This window comes from Mustela nivalis (assembly GCF_964662115.1).
Source record: "Mustela nivalis genome assembly, chromosome: 8".
In the NCBI taxonomy this organism is placed as follows: domain Eukaryota; kingdom Metazoa; phylum Chordata; class Mammalia; order Carnivora; family Mustelidae; genus Mustela; species Mustela nivalis.
The window spans coordinates 131,459,393-131,478,852 of NC_139027.1; the positions used below are offsets into that span (position 1 = coordinate 131,459,393).

A 19,460-nucleotide genomic window follows, 5' to 3' on the forward strand; every position below is an offset into this window, starting at 1 on the left:
CTTTGCCAAGTATCCCCTGGAAGGGGAGTGAGGGAAGGACCCGGGGGAAGACAGCTGCATAGGCTATCCCCAACACAGCACCCAGCATGGTCCTTCAAAAACGCTCTGTCAGCTCACATCCCTCCGATGCTCCAACAGCCCCACACCAGGGTCCGTGCCAGGGTCCACAGGGTCCCCAGGGCTGATGGACCTCAGCTCCTCACCTTTCCCCCACTCACCCACTGGGACAACCACCTGGGCCTTCCCATCAGCATCCCTTACCCTAAGGCCTATAAGTCCCTAGTTACTCCTTCGCGGCTTTCCTTCCAATACAGGGATGGCTGGTTTTTCTTGCCATGCCAATCTAGGCTTAAATACCACCTCAAGTCAGCTCAGCAGGCAGCCTGTGAGATGGGAGCCGGCTTCTCCCTCTCCCACTCCTCCTGTCTTCCTTCTCTAGCTGTCTGTCAAATAAATAAACAAAATCTTTAACAAAATACATATATACATACCACCTTGTGGACACCTTCCCGAACTACTGCCTCTTCCAAACCACACCCAACCTGCCTCTCACTCTCCTGACCACATTAGCACACTTGACCTTCTCACAGGGGGATCTGTCCTATTTACCTGATCTCTCTCTCTCTCTTTCTAGAACCCAGCGCTGTGTGAGAGACGGGCCTTCTCTCACAACCCAGGGCCCTCACTCACCACTCGCTGCCCTGTCCCTGAAACAGCACACAGCATGTAATTCTCAATAAAAATCAACAATCATGATGGAATGGATCAATAAAATAACTTCACAAATGGATATTTAGCATTTCTGGTGATAAATTTTTCTGAAAACTTTCGCCTGAGGTAGTGATTTAAAACACACACACACACACACACACACACAAACACCGGGGGCGCCTGGGTGGCTCAGTGAGTTAAAAAGCCTCTGCCTTCAGCTCAGGTCATGATCTCAGTGTCTTGGGATTGAGCCCCACATCGGGCTCTCTGCTAAGTGGGGAGCCTGCTTCTGCCTGTCTCTCTGTCAAATAAATAAATAAAATCTTAAAAAAAGAAAAAACAAACAAACAAATGAATTCCAATGGGGGCGGGGGGACAACCTACTAAGTCTGGGTTAAAGACCAGCATTTTTTAAAAATTTTAAGAGAGGGCGCCTGGGTGGCTCAGTGGGTTGAGCCGCTGCCTTCGGCTCAGGTCATGATCTCAGGGTCCTGGGATCGAGTCCCGCGTCAGGCTCTCTGCTCAGCAGGGAGTCTGCTTCCTCCTCTCTCTCTCTCTCTCTGCCTGCCTCTCTGCCTACTTGTGATCTCTCTCTGTCAAATAAATAAAAATCTTAAAAAAAAAAATAAAAATTTTAAGAGAATTTTTTTAAAAAAGCATCAGAATACACTGCACATAGAAAAAGGAAATACTATTCGTAAAACTTTATATACATCGTGTGTGTGTGCATAAAACATTAAAAGGGTGCCTGGGTGGCTCAGAGGGTTAAGCCTCTGCCTTCAGCTCGGGTCCTGGGATCGAGCCCCACATTGGGCTCTGCTCAGCAGGGAGCCTGCTTCCTCCTCTCTCTGCCTCCTTGTGATCTCTGTCTGTCAAATAAATAAGTAAAATCTTTAAAAAAAAAAAAAAAAAAAACCATTAAACATATACATACACACATAGGAACCCGAGTGACCTAGTCGGTTAAGTGTTAAACTCTTGATTTCAGCTCAGGTCATGATCTTAAGATGCAGCCTCTTGAGAGCCTCCATGCTCTATGCGGAGTCTGACCCTCCCTGCGCTCCTGTGCACGCAATCTCTCTCTCTCTCAAATAAATACAACTTTCAAAAAACACATATCTAAGAACCAGGTTACTATGGTCAAGGACATGAAATGGCTATGAACACTAGCCTAAGGTACTTCAAGATGAAACAACTCTACATGTCAGCAAGCCCCAGGAAATCCCTTACTCGCTCCTCTTCCCGAACTCTCTGCATCTTTGGCTAGTGTATATACCTTTTATGTATTTTGCAGAGAGAGAAGAGTTCGGAGTTCAAGAACCACATGCAAAAGAGGACATCACAACTTGCAAGACTATTCAAAACTGTTGCAGAGAAAGATTTCCAAAAATTCCCACTGACCCAAGTTAAGATTCAGGATGCTTCCAGTGCTGGAGGTTTTGTCCATTTTCGTGGTGATGGGTGTTGATGCTTGAGGGGAGAAAGTTTTCGGGCTGCCAGATAAACTCCCCGCTTGTCCCGTCTTCGCAGAGGCTGGCGAAGCTGGAAAAGGATGTTCATTGTTACAAAACGGATTTACAAATAAACAAACCAAACTTGTGTGCACAGGGGGAGAGGAGAGGGATCATCTTTGATATCAACAAGCCCCCTCCCAAGCACCACAGACAAGGCACAGCAAGAAGGGCTGACCGTTCATGCCCAGGGTTCCCAAGCTTTAACCCAATGTGAAACCGTTAGAGCTGCAACGGAAGAAGGCTTCCCCTTTCCCGGTCATTCTGTTCAACACAAAACTCTAAGACAAATCGGCTAAGCTGCCACTGAAATTGGTTTGGCCCGTTCACGGGTATAAATCTCAAAATAAACATGGATTACACCAGCCCCCAGCACAGGTCCAGTGGCAGAGACCGGAGCCAGGCCTACAAACGGCAAGCCGTCCATTTGGGGGAGCTGCACAGGCCGGCTCGCGCAGTCACTGCACCTGCCAGAAGCCAAGTCGACCCCTTGGGAGATCTCTGGCTTCCCATGTCTAAGGTTCTGTGATGCTGAATGAAGCCAAACCGGCACCAGACAGAGTGAGCTGGGCAATTACTCCTTCCTTACTATGCTCCAAACTTTTACAGGAGGAGAGAGAATCCTACCTAAGCCCGAGTCTTTTAAAAATACCTTGTAACTACCTACATATGGACCCCTGGGCTTCACCCACTGAGCTGGGGGTAGGACAGAAACCAAACCATGTGACAAAATGTGTTCAGTGTTCAGATGGGCCGTGCCTCCTGCAGGTCGTGGAGATCATGCCCCTTGGCCTAAAGAGTCCGTCGTTTCTGCTACTGTCCTGTTACTAAATTCACACCAGACTATCAAATGGCCAGCCTTCCTCAGATGCACAAGAACCACGGATTTTGCAGTGGTCTGGTCCTTAGGAGAAGCTGTGGATGGTAAAGGGGTCACAAATCAGGACATCCTGAGGATTTCAAAAGAGCTCGGACACTGCTGAACGCTTGCGTCGGTTGGCCCACCTGCCACGTGGGCGGGTACTGAGAATGAGGATCAACGGGTGAAACTCACGTACCCACGCAGCTCTAGCGCCAGGCCCTGTCAACACGACCGTTAATGTAACAGGGAGGGAACGAGCAGACACAGACCGAGTTGGCCACAAGCATGCATCGGAAGCCAGATACTGGGCTTTAAGTCCAACTCTGCAGCTGACCTGCGGGGTGTCCTTGGGCCAGTTACCTGACGTCTGTCAATCTCCTTTCCTCCTAGCCTCAAAGAGGCACATTGATGTGTAATACAAAAGGATAGGTCAAAGTCCCTACCTCACCAAGTTGTAAGGATCAAATAAATTCATCATCGACCCAGTGCCAGGCATCGGCTAAGTACTATATTATTATTATTTGCTGTCTGTGTAGTAGTATTTTCTATTTTCCCATAAGCCTGAAGGGCTTTGGTTTCAATCATCTGAACAAGTACTTTTTGGCCACGGGTGCTTTTGCCATACAGGACGCACCAGGTAACGTCTACAGACATTTTTGGCCGTCACCACTGGGGGAGGGGAGGGTGCCACAGGCATCGAACAGATGGTGAACAGAAACACTGCTCAGCATCCTATAAAGCACAGCCCCCCAAAACAAGTAATTCTCTTTGGTCCCAAAGGTCAGTAGTGCTGAGTGATAAATCCAGCAAGAGGTGAAGTGGGGTTGTCTCCAGGAACCCTTCTCCTCATCTTGCAAATGAGAAGGGCAGGTAGTCCTTAGCAAAGGATCCATCAACACTTCAAATTTCGAGAATTAAATTTTTTTGAATACTAAATTAAGTGTGTCTGGCTGAAAGGATGGACAAACGCGGTAAAGATGGACAAGTTCTGTCCAATAAGAGCGGCACTCGCTGTTACTAGCCTCTTACCAGTCACTGGAACCCCAACAACAAGTAGAACTTAAGCACTTACTCGCTGTTACTAGCCCTCTTACCAGTCACTGGAACCCCAACAACAAGTAGAACTTAAGCACTTGACACACCAAAAAAACAAAACAAGAAATGGGAATCATTAAAGGTAAAGGCATTTCGAAAGGCATGAGCCTGTGAGCAACAAAACAGATAGTTTTCTTTATTACTCATTCACTTATATTCTACCTGCTTCCTTTCCAAAGAGATTTGCAGTTCCCTCCCTGGGAGGATGGGAGATCAGGGCCTCAAACACTGCATTCTCCCGCACAAACTAGCCACCACGGGGAGCGGGAGGGTCCTCTACCAACCAAAGCCCTGTGCACAACTTCAAGGCACCCTGACCAGAGCGCCTAACCACAAAGGGTGAGCCGTAACAAAACCCCACGGGCTGTCCCACACAGAAATCAATCATGTGAGGCCACAGTTCCCAGCTTAATAATAACAGCTCCCATGGAAAGAATTAAGAAAGGCAGGATGCAGGACGCCTTGGTGGCTCAGTTGGTTGGGCAGCTGCCTTCTGCTCAGGTCATAAACCCAGTGTCCCACACATCGGGATCCTAGCTTGGCAGGAACCTCTGCCTCTGCCTGCCCCTCTGTCTGTCTGCCTGTGCTCGCTCTCTCTCTCCCTCTCTCTCTCAGAAAAATAAACAAATAAAATCTTTAAAAAAAAAAAAAAAAGGCAGGATGCCTGGCTGGCTCAGTCGGAGGAGCATCTGACTCTTGATCTTGGAGTCTGAGCCTGTATCTATATTGGGTATAGAGATTACTCTTAAAAAAGAAAATAAAATCGGGGGTGGGGGGGGGGGTGTGAGGAAGGAGGGAGAAGCCAGCAGGTGGTCTAGCAGAGCCCTGCCCTACTTGTGGTCCTGCAGAATTCAGCAAGCACAGAGACAAAGCTGTTGTTTTGCAATCCTGTAGTTAAAACATAACTGGAACAAGACTTTAATTTCACAGAAACATAAAGTTTCCTCTGTTAACGAAACTTAAATATTGAAGGTTTTTTAAGAAATATTTCTTAATTTTTTTTTCCTCCCAATTTCAACCCAGCAGTTAGACAAGAAGGCAGGTCTGGTTCACTCTCCCCCCAGCCAGCAAAGGTCAGGGCCCCCCTCACAGACATCTGGGAGAAAAATGACTCATGTAATTGGGAAAGGGACAGCACTGAGGTCACCCAGCATCACAGGGTCCCACACTGCAGAACTCTCCTCGTGGAAAGCGATGGTCCCTGCCCATACCTGAGAACCACACACCCCTCCCTCCCCAATTTGTGAAACACCGTGTACCTGCCTAAACCCCCCCATATCGATTACCGCTACGACCACTCACCTAGATGTTCAAGGCCAAACACGTCTACACTGCCTCAATTCCTCCCTTGCTCTCCTGCCTCAACTTCCTCCACTCCTCACCAAGGCCTCTGAAGACCACTTCCAAGATACAACCGCCAGCTCCCCTCCGGTACCCCTGCCCACTGCTATCAGCCCCGTGCACACATTCTCAATGGGACAATATGGTCCTCAAACAGCAGAAAGTGGCTGGTCGGGGGAGGGGAGTGAAAAAACTCTTACTCTTTATATGCATGAAACAGACACATGCAGTACATAAACAGACCTGCAGTATTTTCAAATTTCCTGACGGTTTCCCCTAGGTACACACCCCAGACCGAAAAGGAGTACTCAACTCCCGGAGTACAAATGCTATAGCAGCACTACTCACAACAGTTCAAAGGTGGAAACAACTGAATGCCCACCAACATACTGACTAACCGGAGTGTCCACAGTAGCCCGTTACTGAGCCATGAAAAGAAATGAGGTTCTCGGGGAGCCTGGGTGGCTCAGTGGGTTAAGCCTCTGCCTTCAGCTCAGGTCGTGATCTCAGAGTCCTGGGATCGAGTCCCGCATCAGACTCTCTGCTCAGCAGGGAGCCTGTTTCCCCCCCCTCTCTCTGCCTACTTGAGGTCTCTGTCAAATAAATAAATAAAATCTTAAAAAAAAAAAAAAAAAAAAGATGGGGCGCCTGAATGAATTAGTGGGTTAAAGTCTCTGCCTTCAGCTCAGGTCATGGTCCCAGGGTCCTGGGATCAAGCCCCGCAAGCCCCGCATCGGGCTCTCTGCCAGGCGGGGAGCCTGCTTCCTCCCCTCTCTCTCTGCCTGCCTCTCCACCTACTTGTGATTTCTCTCTGTCAAATGAATAAATAAAATCTTTAAAAAGAGAAAGAAATGAGGTTCGAATGCGTGTTGCAAAGGGGAGAACCCCGGAAACACCCACTCCGTGAGAGGAGCCAGACACAAAGGCCACATTTTGTACCATTTCCCTTAACTGAAGTATCCAGAACTTAGCTGAACTTCATATGGCAAACCCGTATGAACAGAATGCACACTGATGGTCTCCGAGGGCAAGTGAGCGGGGGGGTGGGGGGCTGAGGCTTCATTAACAGCATTTTATCTGGGAGTGACATACAGGGTTTGGAACTAGAGAACAGTGGCAGTTGCGCAATACTGTGAATGCACTGAACGCCAATGAGTCGTACCCTTTAAAATGGTTCATTTTAGGTCATGTGAATTTCACCTCTGTTTAGGAAAAAAGTCACAGGAGGATGGGGATGGATAGGAAAACATGTCTAAAACGGTTCCTTACAGGATCGTAATGAAAGAGCTGGCTGGTAAATACTGCCTCTGCCTATCATTTCCCACCAAGACCTACAGGCTTCCCATGGGTCCCCGCCTCCTGCCACAGCTCTTCTCCCCAGCAGCTGTCTGCAGAGCAGCCAGCCATACCACTCATCCACCTAGAACAGCCCAGAGGCGCGGGGAACCTGGCTGGCTCAGGTAGAACTGAGCACACTATCTCTTGATCGTGGGGTTGTGAGTTTGAGCCCCATGCTGGGTGTAGAAGTTTACTTAAAAATAAAACCTCTTTCAAAAAATAAATAAATAAGGACGCCTGGGTGGCTCAGTTGGTTAAGCAGCTGCCTTCGGCTCAGGTCATGATCCCAGTGTCGTGGGATCGAGTCCCACATCGGGCTCCTTGCTCAGCAGGAAGCCTGCTTCTCCCTCAAACACCACTCTCAGGGGCCTCCCCAAGCAGCCCCATCCAAGGATTGAGGTCAAGATGCCTCTTGTTTACCATTTCCCCTTGGCCACGAGAACATCAGGTCCAGGAGAGCAGGGGCCCTGCCTGGCACCCAGGATGCCACAATCTCCGACACACTGACAGAATGAGCAGATACATGAGTTAATGGAAGACAGCGCTGGCCCCCGCTCCTCTCCTGACCACCGACATGTCGAGCAAAAACAAAAAAACAAAAACAAAAACAAAAAAAAAAAAACAAAAACGATACTGGCAACCAAAGGGAAAACTTCATAAAAAGACATCAGTTTAAATAATCTCAGTATTATTTGCTATTGAAAACAAGATGTGTGGGGTGCCTGGGTGGCTCAGTGGGTTAAAGCCTCTGCCTTCGGCTTCGGTCATGATCCCAGGGTCCTGGGATCGAGCCCCACATCAGGCTCTCTGCTCAGCGGGGAGCCTGCTTCCTCCTCTCTCTCTGCCTGCCTCTCTGCCTACTTGTGATCTCTCTCTGTCAAATAAATAAAATTCTTTAAAAAAAAAAGAAAAAGAAAAAGAAAACAAGGTGTGCTAAGAGAATGACTGATGAACAATCCAAAGAAGAGACAGAAATGCGGAACTCGATCCCAAGACCCTGAGATCAGGACCTCAGCTGAGGGGAGATGCTTAACCCACTGAGCCACCCAGGCGCACCCATCCTACATCTTTTTAACATGCATCTTTTTTTTTTTTTTTTTAATAGATTTGGGAGTCAACTGCAGGGAGAAGGTTTGGTTTTGTTTTGTTTTGTTTAAGATTTTATTTATTTATTTGTCAGAGACAGAGAGATCACATGCACAAACAGGGGGAGAGAGAAGCAGGCTCCCCACTTGAGCAAGGAGCCCAATATGGAACTCAATTCCAGAAACCTGGGATCAGGACCTGAGCCAAAGGCAGACACTTAACTGTCGGAGCCACCAAGGCATCCCTCACAGGCTCAAGGTTAACTTGTTTCAAGAAAAAATAACACCTCGGGGTGCCTGGCTAACTTAGTTTAACGTCCAACTCTTGATTTCCACTCAGGTCATAATCTCAAGCCAGGCTCTGCACTAAGCAAGGAGTCTACTTGGGATTCTCTCTCCTTGTCTCTCTGCCCTTCCCCCACCTTTTGTGTGCTTTCTCCCTCTCTCTCTCTAAACTAAATAAAATATATAAAAAATAAAAATTTAAAAAACACCTGGTGTCGGGGCGCCTGGGTGGCTCAGTGGGTTAAGCCGCTGCCTTCGGCTCAGGTCATGATCTCAGGGTCCTGGGATCAAGTCCCGCATTGGGCTCTCTGCTCAGCAGGGAGCCTGCTTCCCTCTCTCTCTCTCTCTCTCTCTGCCTGCCTCTCCATCTACTTGTGATTTCTCTCTGTCAAATAAATAAATAAAATCTTTAAAAAAAAAAAAAAAAACACCTGGTGTCAAGGGTAGGTGAGGAAAAAGGAACTCTTACAGGAGTTGTAAAGCCTATCAGACAGGGGACACGAACCACGAGAGACTATGGACTCCAAGAAACAAACTGAGGGTTTTCGGGGGTGGGGGTGGGGGGACGACAGGTGAGGAGGGCACGTACTGTATGGAGCACTGGGTATTATAAGCCAAATGAATCATGGAACACTACATCAAAAACTAATGATCTACTCTATGGTGACTAACGTAATATAATAAATGAATTAAGAAAAAAAAAAAAAAGGATCGTAAAACCTTTTAGGACAGCAACTGGATGATGCTGATATTACCCAAAATTAGACTGTACAAGATACACAGACAGCAAGGTCCCAATGCAAGGAGCTCATCCCCCAAATGTACATGTCAAGTGCCAGGGAGACAATACACATGAAGGGTCATTGCGACAGTACTTCTGACAGCAGAGAAACGGGAAATGGTATGTAAGTGTCTATTAACAGGAGAATGGCTAAGCAGGTAAAAATACCATACAACCCTCAGAAGAATGATGCCGACCTACATGATCTGACAAGGCCTAGTCCCCACAGAAATATGTGTAGAAAAAAAAAAGAGAAAGGTAAAAATCAAGTGTGTACAGAAACACCCCCAATATGTATAAATGTTTATCGAAAAACATGCACATCTTCAAATGAATGAATACGTACCTATTTTAGGTAGAAGTACATTCCACAGACAGTTAATAGTTATACATTTAGAAGAAAAACTGGAGTCGGGCTGAGGCGATAAATGAAACATGACCTTTTTTCTCCTTTTCTTTATGTTCTAAAGATTTTATTTATTCATTTGTCAGAGAAAGAGCACAAGCAGAGGAGCAGCAGGCAGAGCAGGCACAGGAAGAAGCAGGCTCCCCGCCACGCAGGGGGCCCGATGCGGTATTCGATCCCAGGATCCTGGGATCAGGACCTGAGCTGAAGGCAGATGCTTAACAGCCTGAGCCAACCAGGCTTCCCTGACCTTTTCTTTTACATCTGGTTTTGTTTGTTTTTGTTTGTTTGTTAAGATTTTATTTATTTATTTGAGAAAGAAAGAGAGCTTGAGAGGGGAGATCCCGGGACTCCAGGATCATGACCTGAGCCCAAAGCAGTCGCCCAACCCACTGAGCCACCCAGGCGCCCTCTTTCACATCTTCTGATACTGCTTTAATCCTGCTGGGTTTTATTTTATCTTAATTTTAACCATGTAGTGTCACCAACATCCTCCCAAAAAAAAAAAAAAAAAAATCAGCTAAAGACCTTTAGATTATGGGTCATTTCGTGCTTTGAAAACTACTTTTAGGGGCACGTGGGTGGCTCAGTTGGTTAAGCGGCTGCCTTCAGCTCAGGCCGTGATCCTGAGGTCCTGGGATAGTGCCCCCCATTGGGCTCCCCTCTCAGCGGAGACCCACTTCTCCCTCTCCCTCTGCCTACCACTCTGCCTACCTGTGCTCTCTCTTTCCCTCTGTCAAATAAATAAAATCTTGGCGGGGGGGGAACCTACTTTTAGGGTACCTGGGAGGCGTAGGCATTAAGCGTCTATCTTCAGCTCAGGTCATGATCCCAGGATCATGAGATCGGACCCCACCTCAGCCTCCCTGCTCCTACTCCCCCCACATCTGTCTGTTCCCTCTCTGGCTATCTCTCTCTCTGTCAAATAAATAAAATCTTTTTAAAAATTAAAATTAAAAACTACTTTTACTGTGGTCTTTGTTGGGGGGAGAGATTTTTAAAACAAGGGCAAAAATATATTTGCTAATAGAGATAAATGTAAATGAAGGGGGAAAAATTCTGGAACTCTCTGACTCTAGTGAGGTTCAATGTATAGGTTCTTTTTTTTTTTTTTTTTTTAAGATTTTATTTATTTATTTGACAGAGAACACAAGTAGGCAGAGAGGCAGGCAGAGAGAGAGAGAAGCAGGCTCTGCACTGAGCAGAGAGCCCGATGCGGGGCTCGATTCCAGGGTCCTGGGATCATGACCTGGGCCGAAGGCAGAGGCTTTAACCTGCTGAGCCACCCAGGCGCCCCCAATGTATAGGTTCTTAAAAACATTAAGTCCGGCTTCACATGTAACCACTTAGACGAACGTGTGAAACAACAGGTTAGTCAAAACACCTACAATTTCGGGGATTAGAAAGTTAGTAGAGACGTATATACATAAAACTTGCATTAAGGGGCGCCTGGGTAGCTCAGTCGGTTAAAGCCTCTCTCTGCATTCCGCTCAAGATCATGATCTCAGGATCCTGGGGTCAAGCCCCACGTCAGGCTCTCTGCTCAGGGGGGAGCCTGCTTGCCCCTCTCTCTCTCTCTCTCTCTGCCTGCCTCTCTGCCTACTTGTGATCTCTCCATGTCAAATAATTAAGTAAAATCTTTAAAAAAAAAAAATCTTAAAAAAAAAAAATCCTGAAGGAACACCCAATTTTTTTTTTTTTAAGACTACCCGCTTTTTAACAGTTGTTACCTCTCCGAGTAGAATTATGTGCTATTTATTGCATAATATTAAAGCTTAAAAGGAATACTTTATAGTCGGGGTTGGGGGGTGACACAAAATTAAAATGTAAATATGGAGGCATTTCAAACATGAGCATATGGCAATCAGAATTTTGTTATCAGCGTGAAAGTCAAAAGGGTGCTACACTGACATAACGATCCTCAATGAAACTGCAGGGACGACCGCATCCCCAGGGGAACACTCGGCAATGTCTGAAGACCTCTTTAGCTGCCAGCTGTAGGCAGGGGTAGGGGCCCTGGCATCTAGCACACGGAGCCCAGGACTGTTGTTTACAGACCCTGCAAAGCACAGATGGGCCGGCAACAGAGAATCACCCGGCCCCAAAGTCAACAGTGCAGAAGCGACTAAGCACCCAGTTTTAAATCGCGCTAGACATTTTCAAAAGCAGAAAGACATTTGGAAATGCTCGTTTCAATTAAGCTTTGACATGGATGCCAATCCTTTTGTAAAGCCATAAATCTTGCCCAAAGGAAGAACTAATCGCCTTTGAAGTCACAAATAATTTAATCAGATTTTATACTTTGATGTACAATTCACAAGTGTGGGCTAAAACGTATCATTTAATAACTACATTTACAAAACTCTAGCCTGTGCTAAGTGCTATTCTGACTCCATGAAACAGAGGAGTTTTAGAATTAAATTAGAAAAAAGAAATACCCTTCCCTCCCACAGACCCTCCCACACCGGGGTGCGCAGGTGTGGAGGAGTCAGTGATTCAGGCCAAATTTCCTCTACTTATAAAATCTTGGAAGCAACCTACATCTTCAAAGGGCTGTAGCTTGCACTGCTGGTGGCCTACATAGATGATCAACCCAATAGAGCATCATTGTTAAATCCAAGACAGGACAGAAGCTCTGTTTTGAAGGGCTATTGAACTAGCATGGAAAAATATTCAGAACACAAGGTTAACTTTAAAAAAAAAACAAAAACACAAAAAAACAAAAAAACCCACACAGGTGCCTGCCTGGTTCAAGCCGGTGGAACAGGTGACTCGATCTTGGAGTTGTAAGTTCAAGCTCCACAATGGGCACAGGGTTTACTTTTTAAAAAAAAAAAAAGGAAAATAAAACCTTACAACTGGCTACAACAGATACTGCAAACAAGTGATCCAAGTCCAAGCAGTTTACGGAAGCACTAGGATTTTTACAAACTGGAGTCACTAAAAAGTTGGGGCAGGGGGTGCTTTGATGGCTCAGTCATTGGACAACTGCCTTCAGCTCGAGTCATAATCTCAGGGTCCTGGGATCGAGCCCCGCATTAGCTCCCTGCTCAGCGGGAAGCCTGCTTCTCCCTCCGCCTCTCCCCCTGCTTCTGTTCCCTCTCTTGCTGTCTCTCTCTCTCTCTCCCCCTAATAAAAAATAAATAATCTTTTTTTAAAAATAAAATTAAAGAAAAAACTGGAGTAGTCCACATTAAAAATAAATATATATTTGAGGCTGAGTCCACATCCCCACTTGGCTAGAACCAGCAGGAAGAAAAGGCCCCCAGGACACTACTGAAAAGGCATGCGTCAAGAACACAGCATTCTCAAAGGTCCAAGTGATGACATGTTAGTGGGGTATAAGGAGTTTTTTTTGTAATGAAATGCTCCAGCCCACCACGCATCGAAGAGTAAGTATTGGTTTAAGAAGTAAGAACAAGGGCGCCTGGGTGGCTCAGTGGATTAAGCCGCTGCCTTCGGCTCAGGTCATGATCTCGGGGTCCTGGGATCGGGTCCCGCATCGAGCTCTCTGCTCGGCAGGGAGCTTGCTTCCCTCTCTCTCTCTCTCTGGCTGCCTCTCTGTCTACTTGTGATTTCTGTCAAATAAATAAATCTTTAAAAAAAAAAAAAAAAAAAAAAAGAAGTAAGAACAAGGGGCGCCTGGCTGGCTCAGTGGGTTAAAGCCTCTGCCTTCAGCTCAGGTCATGGTCTCAGGGTCCTGGGATCGAGCCCTGCATTGGGCTCTCTGCTAGGCGGGTAGCCTGCTTCCCACACCCACAGCCCCCGCCTGCCTCTCTGCCTACTTGTGATCTGCCCCCCTACCCCCGGTCAAATAAATAAATGTTTGTTTTTTTTTTAAAAAGAAGAAGAAGTAAGAACAAGCACCCAGCCTCATGTGATGGTCATGAGGAAGGAAGCAACTTCCTGCTCCAGAGAGTTCATCCCAGTCCCTAACGCTTCCCAACCCTGCTCATTCTCATACCTGCCTGATCCCTGAAAGTATCTGAGTTTTCCCATCGCATGACTCATAAACCAACACAGAAAAAGTCCTGAAAACCTTCTCTGAGGGCTTGACTGGGAGGTGGGGTGATCTGTGACTTTCATCTTATAGATAACCATTACTGTGTGGCAAGTATGTCTTCGCGAAAAAGAGTATATAGAACATTTTCCCTTCTCCCTAAACAGTAACCCATAGTAGAGCTACAGAGGGTGGGGACAGCCAGGGACTGGGACTCTTACCCTAATACATATTCATGACTTAAGTCAGGCTCCTGCAGGCAGATTTGGCAAAGGCATCAGTTCTGGCCAAGAGGTCTAGATCAAGGGGGAAGCAGGAAAATTACTGCGAGTATAAACCACTCTGCCCAGTAATCAGGACACCAAGAAAGGCTTCTCGCTAAGCAAACTGCTCCTTAGAAAACAAAACTGAGTTCTGTGGGTTACAGACACCTGATTCTAAGTTCCTCAATTCCCCCACCCCAAAACAAAAAGGAAACCTTCTAAATGCTCATGGCAATTTTATTTAATAACTTACTTATTTCAATGTGTGGTCTTAGATTGCCGGCTACGTAATTCTAATTGCTGAAACGAGTAGGGCTTTTCTATCCCATGACCATCTTTTTTTTTTTTTTTTAAACCTAATTTTGGATAAATCACAATCTCATGTCAATTATACTCTCTGTGACTCAGGGGGATTTCAACCAATAGTCCACTTCTCCTTCCTGAAAATGCTACCGTCACTGCTAACAGCAGAGGGCGCTGGGGTGCAATGAAAAAGAAAATGGATCTAGACTCAGGTCAGGCTGTGGGACACAGGCTCCACCCTCCACCATCCACAGGGACCTCAACTAGCCTTTTGTAAGATGGGGAGACTGACTCACAATGCCTTCTGAGTCCGTCACAGAGGCTAGCAAACCAACCTGGGGGCCAAATCTAGCCTCACAACCTGTCCCTCTACAGCTTGCAGGGATATTTACCATTTGTCAATGGCTGAAAGAAACCTAAAGGATTCACAGTTCATGATACACACACTTGAAATGAAAGTCTAATTTCAGTGTCACGGCCATACACTCCCTGGGGCTGTTTCACTAACACAATGATGGTGTTGAAATAGCTGCATCCTTGTGACAGAGACCCACAAAACCTAAAATATTTACTATCTGGCTCCTTACAGAAAAGGGAACAATCTTTAAGATTTAAATGATTTGGAGTACTGCCTTCTCTACCCAAAACACTCACTGGCTGTCTATCTCGTAATTAGCAAAATAATCCACGCACATGCCGGCCAGGGGACCATATTTTAGGAAAGGGACCTTAAAGTCTGCTGAAATGGAGAATCTCATTTACCGCTTAGAAAAGCCATTTGAAGAGCGAGGAATTCTGTCAGGAATTCTAATGCCAGTTCAATCTTGCTATGTCCCCGGGAAAGAGAGAAGCTTAATTAAACACATTATACATGCTCTCAGATTCCTCTAAAACTGTTTCCTGAAATATGGAACAGGATAGCCAACAGCAGTTCATAGACCAACACGTTCTATTTTACAAGTTAGGTATTAATTTCGTTTCTATTAGAGAAAAAAATGCAACAAGCAATTTAAATCTATGAGTTGATACATATTATTCAGCTTAGGATAAAACAATGTTGCAGGTTTAATGTTTAAGTACATAGTTAAAACAGAAGAACTAGCATATGGCAAAGCTGATGCCGATGAAAGTTCAGACAAGCGTGATTCAACAGGACTGCTGCCCGGTTAGAACACTTTCTCAAAAGCAAGCTCTCAGGGTTTCTGGGTGGCTCAATGGGTTAAGCCTCTGCCTTCGGCTCAGGTCATGATCTCAGGGTCCTGGGAATGAGCCCTGCTTCCCCCTCTTTCTCTGCCTGCACCCCCTGCTTACTTGTGATCTCTCCTCTCTGTCAAATAAGTAAATAAAATCTTACTTAAAAAAAAAAAAAAAAAAAAGCAAGCTCTCTAGGAGAGGTAATAGGCTGCGAAGCTGGTGTTTTGTCAGCCTGGCTTAAATGGAATCATGTCACGCAATTAAAGTAAGCTTTTAAGAACTCTGGTTTGAAACTGAGAAGCAAAAGCAAATTTCTGTTCAGAAAGTATGTCAGCAGAAGTTGCATCATCCTAGAACAAAGCTCTGGAATGCAACTGAGCGTCTAGGACCTCACAGCTAGGGTCAGAACTGGGGAAAGAGATCGCAGCCTTTATTTAGAAGAACCAAAAGCCACTGGCACTTAACTCTCTACCTACAGCCATTCTGGGAACTACAAGCAGTACTTGAAAATTACCGATCTACTGGGAACAAGAAACACCACAACCAAAATGGGTAGAATTCCTTGAGCTCCCTCGACTGAATCGCCATCGTTTTGCCTTCTGGGGACTTTGGGGGACTTTTGCAGTCTCTTGAAGATCGGGTGCCTGCTCCTTAAAGAGTTCTCCCGTAAAGGGAGGGACGGAGGGACGGAGAGATGAGGAAAGAGGCAGGGGCGGGAAGGGAGGAGGTCTGAAGGGCTACCCAAGCTCGAAACATTGGTCAGAAGCCTAAAACCCATGGTTCAATCTTTAGATGTGCCTTCTTCAATCTGGAAAATATCCTAAGACATTCTGAGCTGACATTTAATAATTGGGGGTTTTATATAAAAATGCAAATTACCCACCTCTCAGGAATAATGAGAAGATCAGAAAACCAAGAGGCCACATTCCTCTATGACAACCATGGGCTGGAGCCCTCAAGGTGGGGGTGGGGGGCATAGGTCCAGGGGTTCACCAGGTCCTGCCCCCTCACCCAGTCTCCCCAGCCTAGAGCCTGAGGGTTGGCTGCCTTTTTACCAGCATGCTCAGTGTAGAAACTTCTCAGTGCCCATTGTCTCTGAGCCAGACCCACAAAGAATGAACAGTGAAGGCCGTGTTTCAAGAAAAATGAGAGTAAACCGATTTCCTCGTGGAAATAATATAGTTCGTAAGGACTGGATGTGCAACCAGGTAACAGTTGGGTAGAAGGGATTCCATTTAAGTCACCATTCCTTCCCTCACACTCGGCCAGCATCCCTCCTGTTCGTCACCTCTCTGAATCCGTGTAGGCATTTGCTGAGCAAGCCCCACAAGAAATAAGACAGCAGCCGACATCTTTGGAGCATTTACTATTTTAGGCACTGTTCTGAGCGTTCTGTGTACACGCCTTCCTTCAACCCTTAACGAGAACCGATGAGGCAGGTCCGCTCCTAGATCACTTACAAATGAGACGGAACATCAAGACATTTACTATCTCGGGGTGCCCAGGTGACTCAGCTGGCTGGGCACCTGACTCTTGATTTCAGTTCAGGTCACGATCTTGAGGCCGTGACATGGGGCCCCGCCCCAGGCTCCATGTTCAGCATGAGTCGGCTTGCCGTTCTCTCTCTCCCTCTCCTCCCTTCCCGCACTCATGCGGGCTCGCTCGCTCTCGCTCTCTCTCTCTAAATTAAGGAAGTAAAATCCTCGGACTCCTGGGTGGCTCTGTCATCAAGTGTCTGCCTTCAGCACAGGTCGTGATACCAGGGTCCTGAGACGGAGCCCCCATCAGGTTCCCTGCTCAGCGGGAAGCCTGCTTCTCCCTCTCCCAGCCCCCCTTGCTTCTGTTCCCTCTCTCTATGTCTCTCTTTGTCAAATAAATAAATAAATACACAAAATCTTTTTTAAAGAAGACACTAAGGGGCGCCTCGGTGGCTCAGTGGGTTAAAGCCTCTGCTTTCAGCTCAGGTCATGATCTCAGGGTCCTGAGATCGAGCCCCAAGTCGGGCTCTCTGCTCAGCAGGGAGCCTGCTTCCTCTTCTCTCTCTCTCTCTCTGCCTACTTGTGATCTCTGTCTAATAAAGAAATAAAATCTTAAAAAAAAAAAAAAAAGACAACAGTGACATTAAGTACCTTGCCTGATAAGCTGCGTGGGCTGAGACTGGCAGAGCTGGGGTATGAGACCAGCATCCTCATTCTTCACCACTATCTCTGCAGCAAGTATAACCAGGACAACCTTTATTTGAGGAGTGGGCGTGCTCCCGGGAGAGGACACTATTGCTGACCTTACACCCTGCGCTAATATTTGAGCACTACACAATGGGAAGGTGTAGTCTGTACAAATAATCTTCCGATTAAAATTACATTCTTGAGGGGCGCCTGGGTGGCTCAGTGGGTTAAAGCCGCTGCCTTCAGCTCAGGTCATGATCCCAGGGTCCTGGGATCGAACCCCACATCAGGCTCTCTGCTCTGCAGGGAGCCTGCTTCCTCCTTGCTCTCTGCCTGCCTCTATGCCTACTTGTGATCTCTCTGTCAAATAAATAAATAAAATCGTTTTGTTTTGTTTTTTTTAATTACATTCTTGAGAAACACACTGTTACGGGAAGTTTTGCTGTGATGCTCCAGGAGCCACATGACCTGACTGCTGAGGGATTATTGGCCACCTCTGCCCACTGCTAGGAATGACCTCCATCTGCCCTGGAGGGACCCCTTCTCTGCTTTCCTGATTCCTAACAGCAAGAATCCCCCTGGGTTACCTTGTTAAAATTTTAAATACGCTCAAATGGAGCAAAATCCCACAGAGCTCCCTCTTGAGCAGGGGCGCTGGCCAGCTGGAACCAACAGGTGTGGCCCCCACGGAAGCCCCATGTCCCAGAGGCCTCCTCCCCATCTCCCATCCCAGGCTGACCTGTGCTCTTGTCCAGGAAGTCCATGGACTCCTCACTGGCACTGAAGTGGCTCGAGGTGGCCTTCTTCTCAGCGTCCTGCTCCACGTCGGAGCCCGTGTGCACAGAAGAGTTTGTACTCATGGGGGAGCGGGGCATATCCGACAGGGAGATCCTGCGGCCCGCGCCCCCACTCAGCATGGGCTTGCTCATCAGGATCTTGGGGGACGCCGTCATGTCGAAGTTGAGCTTGACCTTCTCCTGCTTGTCGATCTTGGCGGCACCGGCGCTGGGGTTGCTGGGGTCGAGCAGCATTTGGTACTGGCTGTTGGGGGTGTAGGGTGTCCTGAAGGGAGAGTAGTTAAAAACCCCAAACTTCCTGCGGATGTTCTCCACATACACCTCCATCTCTTGCATTGCACTGTTGAAGATGCTTTTCGTCTTTTTCACAGAAAAAGGAATTTCTTTAGACATGAGGTAGCAATTATTTATTGGAACCCAGGCCCTAGGAGTGCAGAAAAGAAAGGAGAGTTGAAGTCAACTTTGGTCTTTTCTGAGATTTCCTCTTTTCTTTTCTTTTTTTTTTTTTTTCAAGTTTTTTTTTTTTTTTAAATGCACTGTATCGAGGTATGTTTAAGTGTTGGGCACGGGTTACACTGTCGATCTCTACAGCCTATTAGTCGTAACTGAAATTTTATGCCTGAGGATTACTAAACCCCCTTTTCCCGACCCCCACCCCTGGTAAACTACCATTCCATCCTTTGATTCTGTGAATTTGACTATTTTAGGAGATAACCTCCTGTAAGTGGAATTCACGCAGTATCGGTCTTCCTGTGACTGGCTTATCGCACTTAGCACAATATCCTCCATTCAGCTATGCTGTCCCATCTTTTTTTAAGGCTGAATAGGAGCCCGATACGTACATACCAGGACTACTTTATCTGTTCATCTGTCGATGGACATTTAGGTTGTTTCCAGAACTATTTTCTCCTTAATGCAAACCAAATTAGCCTGGTATGTTGGCCAAGATTCTTTATCTTTCTTTCTTTTTCTTTTTGAGTATTTTGTTTTTGTTTTTGCCAAGATTCTTAAATATGTATGTTCTTTAAAAATGACTTGGTTTGGGGCACCTGGATGGCTTAGTGGGTTACAGCCTCTACCTTCAGCTCAGGTCATGACCCCAGGGTCCTGGGATCGAGCCCTGCATCGGGCTCTCTGCTCAGTGGGTAGCCTGCTTCCTCCTCTCTCTCTGCCTGCCTCTCTGCCTGCTTGTGATCTCTCTCTATCAAATAAATAAATAAAATGTTTGGAAAATGACTTGGTTTCAATGGTGAATACATGATTAACCATTAACCCAGGAATGTTCTGTCATAAGAACAGAATACCAACACCAAACTTGGTGAA

At 46.6% G+C, this 19,460-nt stretch overlaps 1 protein-coding gene across 50 annotated transcripts in view; it reads right to left on the reverse strand.

Moving 5' to 3' along the window:
* The window catches only part of ZMYND8 (zinc finger MYND-type containing 8), a 139,626-nt gene that overhangs the window by 40,200 nt on the left and 79,966 nt on the right, over positions 1-19,460 (reverse strand). For all 50 annotated transcript variants that reach the window (XR_014315369.1, XR_014315370.1, XR_014315371.1 and 47 more), the window contains 2 exons: positions 18,080-18,561; positions 2,113-2,253 (listed from right to left, as the gene is read on the reverse strand). Coding sequence is in view for 47 of the 50 variants with exons in the window: in XM_082744821.1 (XP_082600947.1) it covers positions 2,113-2,253; positions 18,080-18,561 (623 nt within the window). In the remaining 3 variants the exon portion in view is untranslated. The remainder of the gene's footprint in view (positions 1-2,112; positions 2,254-18,079; positions 18,562-19,460) is intronic.